The sequence below is a fragment of the Amblyomma americanum genome, chromosome 3 (assembly GCF_052857255.1).
Source record: "Amblyomma americanum isolate KBUSLIRL-KWMA chromosome 3, ASM5285725v1, whole genome shotgun sequence".
In the NCBI taxonomy this organism is placed as follows: Eukaryota; Metazoa; Arthropoda; class Arachnida; order Ixodida; family Ixodidae; genus Amblyomma; species Amblyomma americanum.
Genome location: NC_135499.1, coordinates 20388148 through 20401941, shown reverse-complemented (window position 1 = coordinate 20401941; position 13794 = coordinate 20388148). Strand labels below are relative to the sequence as shown.

Genomic DNA, 13794 nt, shown 5'->3' with positions numbered 1-13794 from the left:
CACCGGTTGTTCTAGTGAGAAAGAAAGACAGCGCACTTCGATTCTGCGTTGATTACTGCCGCTTGAACAAAATAACAAAGAAGGACGTCTACCCCCTCCCCCGCAACGGCGACACATTGGACTGCCTCTACAACGCCAAATATTTCTCATCGATGGACCTCAAGAGTGGCTACTGGCAAATTGAGGTCGACGAAAGAGATCACGAGAAGACGGCATTCATCACTCCGGATGGGCTGTTTTTTGAGTTCAAGGTGATGCCATTTGGTCTCTGTTCCGCACCAGCGACATTTCAGCGAGTAATGGATACAGTGCTGGCAGGCCTGAAGTGGCAAATTTGTCTGGTATATTTAGACAACGTCGTTGTCTTCGCCTCGAACTTTGAAGAGAACCTCGAAAGACTTCGAACAGTACTAGACGCCATCAAGTCGTCTGGCCTAACCTTGAAAGCAGAGAAGTGCCACTTTGCCTACAACGAGCTGCTGTTTCTAGGCCACATCGTTAGCAAGGAGAGAGTACGCCCGGACCCGCAGAAAACAGCTGCTATTGAACAGTTTCCACCACCGGCCGATAAGAAATCAGTGCGCAGATTTCTCGGACTAACCGCATATTACCAACCATTTGTGAAAAAATTTTCACACATCGCCGAGCCCCTGACCCAACTGACGAAAGCAGACGTGCCGTTTAAATGAGAAGCAGAAGCAGAAGCCTTCAAGGAACTTCAGGATCGTTTACAGTCCCCACCGATCCTCGCGCATTTTGATGAAAACGCCGATACTGAAGTTGATACCGACGCAAGCAGCGTGGGCCTAGGTGCCATTCTCGTTCAAAAAAGCGACGAGTGGGAGAAAGTCATCGCATATGCTAGCAGTTCCCTTTCCAAGGCCGAGGCTAACTATTCGACAACTGAGAAGGAGTGCCCTGCCATCATCTGGGCTACGTCAAAATTCCACCCCTACCTGTACGGACGACCGTTCAAGGTGGTCAGCGATCAACACGCGCTGTGCTGGCCGACTCGCTCGATAGAGTCTGCGTCTCCAGGAGTTTGACGTCACCGTCGTTTACAAGTCCGGACACAAGCACTCTGACACCGATTGCCTCTCACGAGCCCCAGTAGATACACCGCCGCCGGACGACGATGAGGACGCCTTCCTGGGACCCATCAGCCCCAGCCCTTTTGCTCAGCAGCAACGCTCGGACATGAACCTAAAACGCCTCATCGAGTACCTGGAAGGCAAGGTTTCTTCATCACCCGCTTCATTGAAGCGAGGACTGTCTTCCTTCTGTGTGGAGAATGAGGTCCTTGTGAAGAAGAACTTTGCAGCGGGCAAAACAGCCTACCTCCTTGTTGTACCTGCTTGTCTCACCGAAGAAGTTCTACACACTTCACACGACGAGCAGACGGCTGGACGTCTCGGGTTTACTCGTACCCTCCGACGCATTCAAGACAAGTATAACTGGCCCCGACTGTCTGCCGATGTCGCACATTATGTGAAAACCTGCCGAGATTTCCAGCGACGAAAGACCCCTTCATCACGACCAGCAGGATTTCTGAACCCCATTGAACTCCCTCAATGCCCTTTCAGCAGATCGGCATGGACTTGCTTGGCCCTTTTCCAACGTCAACGTCTGGAAATAAGTGGATCATCATAGCGACCGACTACCTGACCCGCTATGCCGAGGCAAGAGCCCTACCGAACGGAACAGCAGCAGAAGTCGCCAAAATTTTCGTGCAGTGCATTTTTCTTCGATACGGCACTTCCGATGTGCTCATCACGGACAGAGGAACAGCATTCACGGCGGAACTAACGCAAGCCATCCTGCGTTACAGCCAAACCAGCCACCGGAGGACAACTGCATACCGTCCGCAGACCAATGAACTGACCGAGCGCCTGAACAAAACCATCGCCGATATGCTCGCCATGTACATCGATGCCGAACACAAAACCTGGGATGTCATCCTACCTTACATCGTCTTTGCCTACAACACCGCAGTGCAGGAGACCACCCAGATGATGCCTTTTAGGCTCGTCCAAGGCAGGGACGCCACGACCACGCTAGACGCCACGCTGCCCAACGTTTGAGAACAAGAACACGTCGACGTTGCCACCTACCTTCAACGCGCAGAAGAAGCTCGAAGGCTTGCCCGATTACGGATCAAAGATCAGCAGCTGTCCGACGCCAGACGCTACAAGCTACGAAGACACAACGCAAAATACAAGCCAGGAGACCAAGTCTGGGTTTGGACGCCCATTTGCCGCCGTGGATGTAGTGAAAAGCTTTTGCGCCGCTATTTCAGCCCGTACAAGGTTCGTCGTCGGCTAGGCTAACTGGATTATGAAGTCATCCCTAACTCAATGACTGCATCCCAGCGACGCCGCGTACGATCAGAAGTTGTCCATGTAGTCCGTCTGAAGCCATATTATGCGCGCTAAAGGATGCTGCATTTCCATACTCTATTTTCACAAGATCCGTTTTATCTCTTACTAGTCGCATTATTTGTTTTTATGCACCGGGTCGATGCTTTTTTGAGAGGGGAGTAATGCCGCGAATATTTGCAGTGTTTGTTCGTTCTTCAAATCTGCTGCCACACCACTTTATCGCTTTGTTTGCGACGCAAGACGCGACTAGATTTATCTCGATTGATTGCAGCCAGGCAGAGCTAATTCTAGGTTGTTCTGGAATGTTCTAGTAACTTGCCCGCTTTATCTTGAAAGTTCGCCATCAGCTTTAAATTGAGCACAGCCGACAGCGGCGGGCATTCGGTTCGACGACCGCCGAGCACGCTTGTCGCTCCGCCGCCGCCGAGTGATTCAGTCCATTGTGGGTGCAAGTCAGCCTAATAAACAGTTTTCTTTTAGAAGACCTTTTGTCCGTTTTCATCGCTCCTTCGACTGCCGTCACTATGTGACAATATCGTATACATGCACATTGTGACCGTTGCAATTTTTTAGGACTTGTTCACGAAGTCTCTATGCAATTTGCACACCCTCTTTTTGAAGCCTTAGTTTTAGCAAAAAAGAGCGAAAATTATGCGAGTAACTTACACAAATTTTGGTGGTAAAGACTTTCTGAATGGCCAGAATCCTATCCTATAGAATTTGATCATTATAAGCGATATATCATTACATCCGGTATCATTATAAGTGGATTACACTGTAATACATTTAACGAAAAACGTTGCAATATCGAGAACATCGTTACATCGATGTTTTTGTCTTCAGTGGCGCAAATGATAGTGCACATTCCTAAAGCCCTCCCGTTCCACTTTACTTTTCTCTCGTGCATTCATGAAGATATTAGAAGCGATTTTAGCAAAAAACACCAAGCAATATAAGTGGCGAGAATAGTTCAGTAAAGCTTCCTTATCTCAAAATTGCGCATCTCAAAACTTCGGTTTAGTCTAAATTTTCTGCAGAGCTTAGCCGCTCCCCACGGCATTGATATAACCCTTTACCTTGAAGTACAGTCGCAACGAAAAAAGATTAGCACTGTGACGTTTCACCGGAGCAGCAGATAGCAACGCTCGGCACCACGGTTACGAACATGCCGATAACAAAAGCGCAAGGTGTGTTCGCGAAGCACGGCACTGCACCAGCCGCACGGTTTGATTTTTGGCGCTCCGGAGAATTCATTGTGCTAATCGTTTTCCACGGCAACTGTACTTTCTCAATGAATTGCGAATATCTCATAATCTTTACTGATAGCTGGAGGTAAATGCCACCATGAAAAAGTATCACGCACTTTGCGCGTTGCTGCGGCGACGGCCATGAAGCGGGTGCCTTCACCGAATACAAAACCACAAGGCGCTGTGAAAGTCGGGTAATGGCGTCAAGCACCCCTGCGACCCATCATGTGCTCTCGTGGGCTGATGAGAACAGGACGTGCGACCAGGAGGTGCCAAAAAAACAGCACAAATGGTTTGACTTGCTTTGCGAACTGTGTCATGGATCGTGTGAGTACGCGCACTGGACGAAATTTACCATCGACTGCACAGCTATCTCCCCCACATAGCCCCAAGTAATCTGCACTTCATATGACCGGGCGTGATGGTGTGGTTCGGTTTAAGGGGAGACGCGGGTCTAGAAATGATAAAAAAAATGTGAAAATTTCGATTTTGCAGAATTGACATATTCAAGATCAATACACTCTAAAGTTCCTGCCTAAAAAGTTAGAAGGTATAAATTTAACCTACAACTACTAAAATATCTATATTTCGTGCCTACGAAGCCCTGAATAGGCGATTTCGGAGTGAAATGCGGCAGGACTTCACATCTGTCGCTTCCCACGACCGTGTCCCTGATGGCCGCCATCTTGGTTTTGTTTTAAAGCTGGGCCCTTCCCCGCTTCTTGGTATTACTCAGTACTGTGAAACATTTTTGGTACATCCACGTTCTGCTGTTTTTCAAGGCCTCTACAGCGACCTCCAAATGGCTGGCACACGCACTTCAAATGTGATTTTCTCAGCTCCGAGTTGTTTGCCAACATGACTAGTCTTAAGGAAGATTTTCTTGTTTTTATGATGCAATTTCAATGAATCTTATATTGTTGAATTCAGACAGAACTAAACTGTGAAGCTCTGCTGTTTTTGTTTGACTGAGCCAAGCATTTAAAATTTTGAGAACCCTAATGTCACCTAACTATCCTTCTTCATAATTATGGTGCTTGGACAAAACTTGACATCTTTATATGATGATGTACTTCAACAACAATATAATTAGCATAGCTCCAGATGGCAGGACTTTATCTACAGCCTCATTTCAATCGAAACCAAAAATATGTAGAAAGACAGTGTCTTTACGACCTGTAAGAATTTAACTAATTAGGCTTCAGTTATTTTCCTATAATACTGGAAATAACTTAGATAAAGTCGAACCCAGATATATCGAATTCTAAGTTGATCGGAAAATACGTAGTTGGATATAGTGAAAATTTGATACACAGATAGAGGCTTAAACCGCACTCGAGATCATGACAAATTGTGGTTTATTGATTGCAAGAGTCACGAACAGCAAAGTACGGGCACGCAACGTGAAAGCACTTTATTTCTCGGAAAAAAAATGCTAATTTTCGACTTTTTTTTTTTTTTTTGCTGTGATTAGTGTTGTGTTGTGTTGGGTTTAATGGCACATAAGCAGCTAAGGCTATCATGCGCCAGGCTCAAGGTATATGAACACTTTTCTGTAGGTGGGAGGAAACATGGTTGTGTAGAGGAATTAAATTGCTATTTCGTTCTGGTAGTAATAAGAGAAAGAAGAAATTTTATAAATGGCTAAAAATAAACGCTTTCAAGAAGGTCAGATAACCTCAGTAGCCATCCTTGGCTGGGCAAGGATCCTGAGGCTCCCAACCATTCAAATAACCACCTCAGCCCTCTTCTCATGGAATGAGAAAATGGCTGAAATGCATCCCATTTTAAAGCAAAGCTGTGGATCAAAGTTTACAGTTTCTGAAGAACATCTGCTTCTTTTAAAAAGCTAAAAACGGAAGATATGTTAACAATGGCATTTTCGCCTAAAAGCAGCGCTGGGTGTAAAGGAATGTATTCATTAAAAAACTTCGTAAAGTGCTTATTTCTTAGTTTTTTCGAGTTTTGCACACGAGAATAAAATATGGTTTATTGTTAGTTCGTCTCCACATCTTTCACAACGAGGTTTGTCTTGTTTCGTTAGTAAGAAATTATGTGTAATGTGTGTATGTCCAATGCGGAGACGACATAAAATTACTTCAATAAATCGTTCCTGGTGCCTACAGGTCTTCCATTCACCCAGGACAGGTTTTACAAAGTGCAGCTTGTTGTTAACCTCGTTGTCCCAAGAGGCCTGCCATTTTTCTCTCAATTTATTCTAGACTGACTTGATGCAGTCCTTATGCGGTATGTTTACTGGTTTTATTTTTGCGTTAAGGGCAAGTGCGGCGCTTGCATCAGCCCTCTCATTTCCGCTGATGCCCACGTGACTGGGAACCCAGCAAAACTTTATTGTATGTCCTTGTGAATCAGCTCGTATTACATTATGTATTATATTTCCTATTAAGGGTTCAGTTGCATTTCTGGGGTTTATTGCTGTAATTACGCTGAGGGAGTCACTGTAGATAACACTGTTCTGAATGTTTTTCTTCAATATTTGTTCTACAGCTAGAGCAATGGCGTAGCATTCTGCTGTAAATATTGAAGCGCACAGAGGCAGCCTGACTACTTTTTCCCATTTCCCTTGCACTATAGCGCTCCCTACATAGAGTGCTGTCTTAGATCCATCTGTGTAGAAATCTGTGCAATTCTTGTATTTTTCACTTACTCCAAGAAACTCTTGCTGTATATATTCCAGTGGGGTATGTCTTTTTTTAATGTGTGTCAGTGCGAAATCGCATACACCAGGAAACAAGTACCAAGGTGGCAACCTATCGGGTCTCTGGGCAACATCAGGAAGTGCATCTAGTATGTTTATTTCTTGGCATATTTCTTCAAAGCGGAGGAGCAATGGTTTTACAGCTTGAGGTTTGTTGGTGAACAGTGTTCTGGATGGGCATTTTGTAACTATGGTGTAACAAAGATGTTTCGGTAGCGACCTTATTTTCAGTACGTATGCACAGGTAAGCATTGTTCTCCTGTTGGTGAGGGTCGGTTCATTTGCTTCTACGTGAAGGCTATTTATGGGTGATGTTCTGTAAGCACCAGTTGAAAGGCGCAACCCGAGGTTTTGTACTGGATCTAGCTTTTTAAGGTATGATGGCCTCGCAGACCCATACACTATGGATCCATAGTCTAACGAAGAGCGTACTAGAGAGCGATAGATGTGCAATAGGCACCTCCTATCGGATCCCCAACGCTTCCGTGAGAGTACTTTAAGTATATTCAGGGATTGGGTGGCTTTCTTTTTTAGGGTGTTTATACGTGGTAGAAACGTTAGCTTTTTGTCAAAAGTTAAGCCTAAACATTTGTGTTCTTGTTTTACTGGAAGTGTGGTGTCGTTCAAGTGGAGGGTGGGATTAATCTGCAGTCCTCTCTGCAGCGAGAAAAGAACCGCAACAGTTTTCTGTGGAGAAAACCTAAATCCATTTCTGTCTGCCCAAAGTGCTAATTTGTTTATTGTGAGTTGTAGTTGTCTCTCAGAAGTTGCCAGGCTAGAAGATGTGCATGCAATTTGAAGGTCATCAACGTAGACCGAGTACATAATGGACTGTGGAATTATACTGGTTAAAGAATTCATTTTTACTATGAACAATGTAGTACTTAAAATGCATCCCTGAGGAATGCCGTTTTCCTGAGTAAAATTATTTGAGAGGGTTGCGCCGAGACGAACTTGGAAAGAACGGTTGGATAAAAAGTCGCTCAAATATTTCAGCATCCTCCCGCGGATACCAAGCTCTGCCAGGTCGCGAAGAATCCCGAACCTCCAGGTCGTGTCATATGCCTTCTCCATATCGAAAAAAACTGAAAGGCAGTGTTGTCTGTGTATAAAGGCCTCTCGGATTGTGTTTTCCAGGCGGACCAAATGGTCGACTGTGGAACATGTTTTTTTAAAGCCACATTGGTGGACATCAAGAAGCTCTCGGGATTCCAGAATAAACATTAATCTAATAATTATAACACTCTCAAAAGATTTGGCAAGACAGCTTGTAAGGGTTATAGGCCTGTAACTGTTAGGGGAGCTTGGTGGCTTTCCTGGTTTTAGAAATGGAACAATAATGGCTTTTTTCCAAGCAGCTGGTATTTTCCCTACTACCCATATTTTGTTAAAAAATTTTAACAGAACTTCTACAGATTGCTCAGATAGATGGGACAGCATTTCATAATGAATTTCGTCGGGGCCTGGTGCAGTTTGTTTACCTATAGACAGTACTCTCTGTATTTCTTGAAGTGTAATCAAATTATTGTAAGGCTCGTTTGTGCTGCCTGCCGTAGGGAGTCTTTGTTTTTCGGTTATGTTTTTGTATTTTAAGAATGACTCTGTATAGTGGGAAGAACTAGAAACTATAAAAAAATGTTGCCCCAAAATGTCTGCCTGTTCTTTAATACTTGTCTGAATTCCAGGATCCGTCAGCAGAGGAAGGGTGAATGGGGTATAGCTGCCATTTACTTTTCTGACCTGCTCCCACAGTTTGTTTGATGTTACCGAGCTGTTTATGGACGACACATAATTTTGCCAAGACATTTTTTCTGCGTTCCGCCGTATATATCGGGCTTTAGCTTTTGCCTTTTTGAAAGCTATTAGATTTTCGTGAGTAGGATACCTACGAAATACACCCCAGGCCTTATTTTGTTGTTTTTTGGCTTCCCAACATTCTCGCGTCCACCATACCTTGTGGTTCTGGCGCACCAGGCCTGTGGACCGGGGAATAGCTAGCCGTGCAGCATCGATGATACATTTTGTGAGAATTTCATTGATTTCATCTATGCTAAGTGTTTCTGAGTAAATGTCCTCTAATCTGGTCTTTTCTTTAAACAACGCCCAATCAGCTAGATGTAGCTTCCATCGCCGTGGTTTGGTTGGGGTGACTGCAGGTGAGGATGATAGGCTTATAAAAACTGGTAGGTGATCACTCCCAAACGGGTTGTCTAAAACGTCCCACTTAAAATCGCTAAAAACAGAAGGTGAACAAAAAGACAGGTCTAAACTGCTCATTTTCCCAGACGTTGGGGAAAAGTATGTTGCCTTTTTCGTATTTAAAAGACATACATTATTCGTCAGGATAAAATCTTCGATTATTTGACCTCTAGCGTCACAGCGTTCGCTTCCCCACAGGGAGGAGTGAGCATTAAAATCCCCAAGTAACAGATATGGCTCCGGAAGTTCTCTGATCAGTTGCTGTAGATCATGGAGTGTTAACGTAAAATGTGGAGGAATGTATACGGAACAGATTGTTAGTGTTTTGTAGCTTACGATACTGACTGCAACTGCCTCAAGTTTTGTTTTGAGTTTAATTTCTTGAGCAGGGACACCGCTTTGAACGACTATCGCGACGCCTCCTGATAGCCGATTTGCCTGCTCTCGATCGCGTCTAAAAGTTTTATAATGTTTCAGGATATGTACATGTTGTGGACCAAGATTGGTCTCCTGAAGACATAAAGCTGTGGGTAACATTGACCCTAAAATATGTGTTATATCGCTGTAATTCCGCATAAGTCCTCTACAATTCCAATGGATTAAAAAAGTCATGTTTATGTTTTTGAGAGGAAATGAAAGGGGATTTGCTTAAGTAGTGGGCCCGTTATTAGGGGCCTGTCTTTTTTCCGCTCAAGAGAGCTGTTCCGCCTCTGTAGTGGAGGCGGAGTGGCAGTTATATCCATCGCCTCACGCGAGGCGCTGGAGGACCGCGGGGAAGCCGCGGGTTTGTGGGTTTCAGTCCTCCCCCGGTAGGGGGAAGTCCTGCGGGATGCCGACGCATGGACCGGCGCTCCCTGCTTTGACACTGGCAGGGCAGCTTTTGCTGACCCTGCCTGGGGCGTGAACGGTCCTGCCATTGGCTCGATGGAAGTGGCCTCAGCAGGCACCGGGGTGCTGTGTGGTGCACCGCCCCTGCGCACCACATCAGCAAAGCTGGATTTTGCTGTGAAGGAGAACTGGTTGGTAACGGCAAATCGCCTTCTTGCTTCTCTACATGAAATGTTTTCCTTGGTTTTTATCGTGATAATCTCTTTTTCCTTCTTCCAGGACGGACAGGCCCTGGAGTATGCAGCATGTTCTCCTTCGCAGTTAGCGCCGCGCAGGGCTGCGTCACATTCCTCAGAAACGTGATCTTTGGAAGCACATTTTGCGCACGTTTTGCGGCCGCGGCAGCTCTGTGAGCCGTGGCCAAACCTTTGGCAGTTGAAGCATCTTCGTGGGTTTGGATGTAGTGCTTGACATTTACTTTTAAGTATCCTACATCGATGGTTTCTGGTAATGTACTTGTATTGAATGTTAGAACCAAGTGTTTTGTCTCTATTTCTTTATTGTCTTTCCGGAGTTTGATTCTGTACACATCTGTGACATTTTGGTCAGACAGGCCTTCCAGCAATTCTTTCTCGGTTAGGTGTATGAAGTCGTTTTCAGAGATGACACCACGGACTGAGTTTAGGGATCGGTGCGCTGTTATGGAAACTGGGATTTCTCCGATGGATGCAATGTTTGCGATTTTCGAGTTCTGGGTGTTGTCAAGGAGTTCTAACAATAAGTCTCCGCTGGCCATTTTAGACACCTTGTAGCGAGGGCCCAGGGTATCTGTTAGGCATTTAGACACAAGGAACGGAGAAATTATTCTTGCTTGTTTTTCATTACTTTCGCTGTGGATTACATAGAACTTGGTGAATGTCAATGTCGGTTTCTTTTTTGAAAAAAAGTCTGCTGCTTCGTTCCGCCCTCTCTTGAGAGAGCGATCGCGTTTTGAAAGGGGGGGAGCCATAAAAAATGAAGTTTTTCAGTCATGGTGCCAGCCACCCACCATGGAGTCCAACAAGGGGACGGGACAGGAACTTGAACGCAAGTCCTGCCCACGCCAGCTGTACACCTCAACTATAACCAAATCCGACACAACTCAGGGTGGTTGGCCACACATGGTTAACCCTGGCCGCCTATGAGAAGTGAAAAAAACTAAGAAGTGAGTAGGAGATAGGAGAGTTGTGAGAAAGAGATAGGAAAGTGAAAGACAGAGTGGAGGATAGGAAAAGGCGACTGCCGATTTCCCCCCGTCGGGTCAGGCCGGAGGTGCCGTCTATGTGAAGCTGGGGCCAAAGTGGTGTGTTGCTTCCGCCGAGGGGCCTTAAAGGTCCAAACGCTCGGCATCGGCTCAACCACCAGGATCCCCTTTTCCCCGGACAAGGCGATGCCACGCACGGCGAGGCGTGGGTGCTCGGGTCCGTGGTGATGCACAGTTCACCATCATCCCTTGCGGGGATGTCCTTGGGATGCTCGCGAACCCGCGGTGTCGCCACTCACCGTCGCGACGCCTGCAAGCTGCAGGCGCCCCCCTGTGGGGTTTTTTCTTATTGCTGTGATTAGTGAAGTTGAAAACACTAGTCTCGATCTTCTTGAGACAGTCCACGTGCGACAGCCCGGTACCTTCCATTTCATCGTAACAACGCCGAATGAGGCTGAATGCTGATGCCAGTTCAGCGGCTGTGCATGGGCGCATCTCCTCTGGAACAGAGTTGTCCTCGTCGTCGCTGGAATCGCCTTCTTGGGCACTAGCTATTCTGGCTACAATGTCCTCATCAGCGAGGTCAGCTATACCCTGAACTTTGCTGTCAGCATTGATGAAGTCCTTCCTCAACGGTAAGTTGCGACGGTGATGACGCCGGGAAAACGGGACAAGTCGCTAAACGCGTCATTCAAGCATTCACCGTGGTCATACAATGCTTCAGGACATTCATCTCCAGACACTTCAAGGCCTGCCTTGCCGAAACAGTTGGCTACCGTGGCCCGTTTTACGTCATTCCAAGCGCCGGTAATCATCGCGATGGCGCCGTACAGGTCAATCTTGAGATTAGTTCCCATGCGGGGGCCAGTGGCCGTCACTTCCGCCCTGGCCGCTTTTATCATCTCTACCGCTGAATACAATGAAAATGGGCACGGTGTTCCCGTCCGCAATGCCGAGTTACAGCCAGGGCACGAGATTTGCACGAAGCCAACGCAAGGTCCGCACCGCAACAAGAGTGACTAAAGCGCGCGATGGGGTAGACAGACGCGAAACATGTGCAGGTGGAAATCAAGCCAATTAAGCTAAAGATACAGATGCACAGTGCCAGCGGAGAGACCAATGAGGGCCATCCATGAGCGTCAGTGCAGCCACCTGTTGGCTCCCACGGAAGGCCTTCTTCATGGAGCGTGGCCTCCGCGATCGGCACCAGCGACGGCGCAGTTCATTGCGGAGGCCACGCGCGGATTTGCAAGAGAGTGAGGAGAGGGGAGCAGAGTTGCGAGGAGGGGCGGGGAAGGTGCGTCGGCGGGGAAAGGGTAGCTCGCTTGAGAGCGGCACGAAACGGGGCAGGCAGTTCGGGAAAGCAAACCGCACGCCGGGCACACAAAGGGGTCGGAGGCAGGTTATCTCGCATGGCGGTGGTGGCAAAGCTAAAGGCGATATTTCTCAAGCCCCCCACACACATACTTCTGTCCTTGAGACGGTGAGAATTGACTTTTTTTTTGTTTTTAGCGTTAGCTTTTCTTTGCACATTTGCCTGTTTCATGCCGTCTGCAGCACAGGCCTTGGCAGCACGCCAAGATTCTGTGCGCTGGTAACATCTGGGTATGCTTATCGTTTGACAGGAGCTGGGGCAGGGGTGGCTCACTCTGCGACCTTGGAAGAGTGCCAAGATGCTGTGCGCCCTTGACAGGAGCGCCCATGGCGTTGGCTACATGCATGGGGTAATACCTACATCACTGAGAGAATACGAAAGTACATTCTAATTTGTTTTTTTTTTTTTGCCAGTCCAGATATAACGATAATTGGTTATAACAATCGAATTTCCTGTTTTTCTCAATATCGTTATATGTAGAATGCACTGTAGAGCAAAATGACACAAGAAGGAAGAGAAACGAGAGAGGACTCGCATTTCTCTTCTGCCTAGGTCTCACACTACCAGGAGTCAAGAGCCTGTGATTACCTCTGCAGCCTAATGACGTTTTAATTCAAAGAAAGATGCTAAATCAAAGATGTCTGTCATGTTTTTTAGCATCTCTAGGAGCATGCAGATTTCATCGCAAGCAAGAAATAAGGAAGTGCACCTGAACTTGTTTATAATGTTTGATTTGCTGATGATTTCCATACATCACTGACCAAGCGCATGCGTAGCCACCAATCTATTTTTCAGACTTGATGGACGCGAGAAATAGTCCCGATTAAGCAACAGTCCAAAAAATCGTATCACTTTACCGAGATAAAATTGGCTAAAAAACCCAACTCTACCTTCTATCATGTTGGTTGCGAAGGATGCTCCCACTGTGGTCCTTGAGCTGCTGTCACTACTGGCCCCAAACAGCTACAGCACTAGTGCATGCTGATGACTCGAGCGGACACATTGCCGTGCCATTCCAAGCCAACCGATCTGGAATGACGCACTCCTCAGCTGCAAATAGTTGGCTTGCCTGTGGCAGTGATGCCAACTTGTGTCAGAAGTGGTCTTGTCATGCTCGTGTCACTTCTAAGGACAACCTGGCTGGACATGGTCTGGAAAGTGTTGGTGGCATGCTGCCGCAGTAACTAATCTTTAAAGCAATATATATTTGATAAAAACATTCCATGATCCCAACTACCTTCCTTATACCATCACATTTTTGACAGGACATATTTCAACACTGCCATTCCCCACTTTGAACTCCATCACCCAACCCCGCACATTTTTCCTCTAATGCCTTCAGGCCTGCAAATCTTGTGAATAAACAAGCTTGGCAAGCTGCTTTTTTTTCTTTTTTTGAACAATTGCCACTATACATTCAGCACACTGAGGTGCTGGAGGATGCACTGACCTCATACAGGGGCCTGGAGCAAGATGCTTTCCGAGCAGGGGGCGCGATCTGGAACTCGCCCTGCACAGGAGGGTCAGCAAAGGAGACGCGCCGGCCAGATGGCACCTGCCACAGGAACAAGCAGCAAGGCACAAGTGATCGATGCCATCAAAAGCAGGGATTGCTTCTTTTAGGGGCGGACACCTCCCCAGGCCTAGGCAAGTTGCAAGGCATTAGATGTAACAGAAAAACCAAATAGGAGCACATGATGCACATGCAATCAAAGCTCTGTGCCTGTGCATTTTTGACAAGTGTGTCATTCTGCTCGTTCACAGCAGCAGGAATACCTGAAAGGCAGCAAACACTAGCAAGGACA

At 46.6% G+C, this 13794-nt stretch overlaps 1 protein-coding gene across 9 annotated transcripts in view; it reads right to left on the bottom strand.

The window, feature by feature from the left end:
* LOC144124469 (telomere-associated protein RIF1-like) overlaps positions 1-13794 on the bottom strand; it is a 395573-nt gene that overhangs the window by 109530 nt on the left and 272249 nt on the right. For all 9 annotated transcript variants that reach the window (XM_077657148.1, XM_077657150.1, XM_077657155.1 and 6 more), the window contains one exon: positions 13440-13544. In XM_077657148.1, the coding sequence (XP_077513274.1) occupies positions 13440-13544 (105 nt within the window). The remainder of the gene's footprint in view (positions 1-13439; positions 13545-13794) is intronic.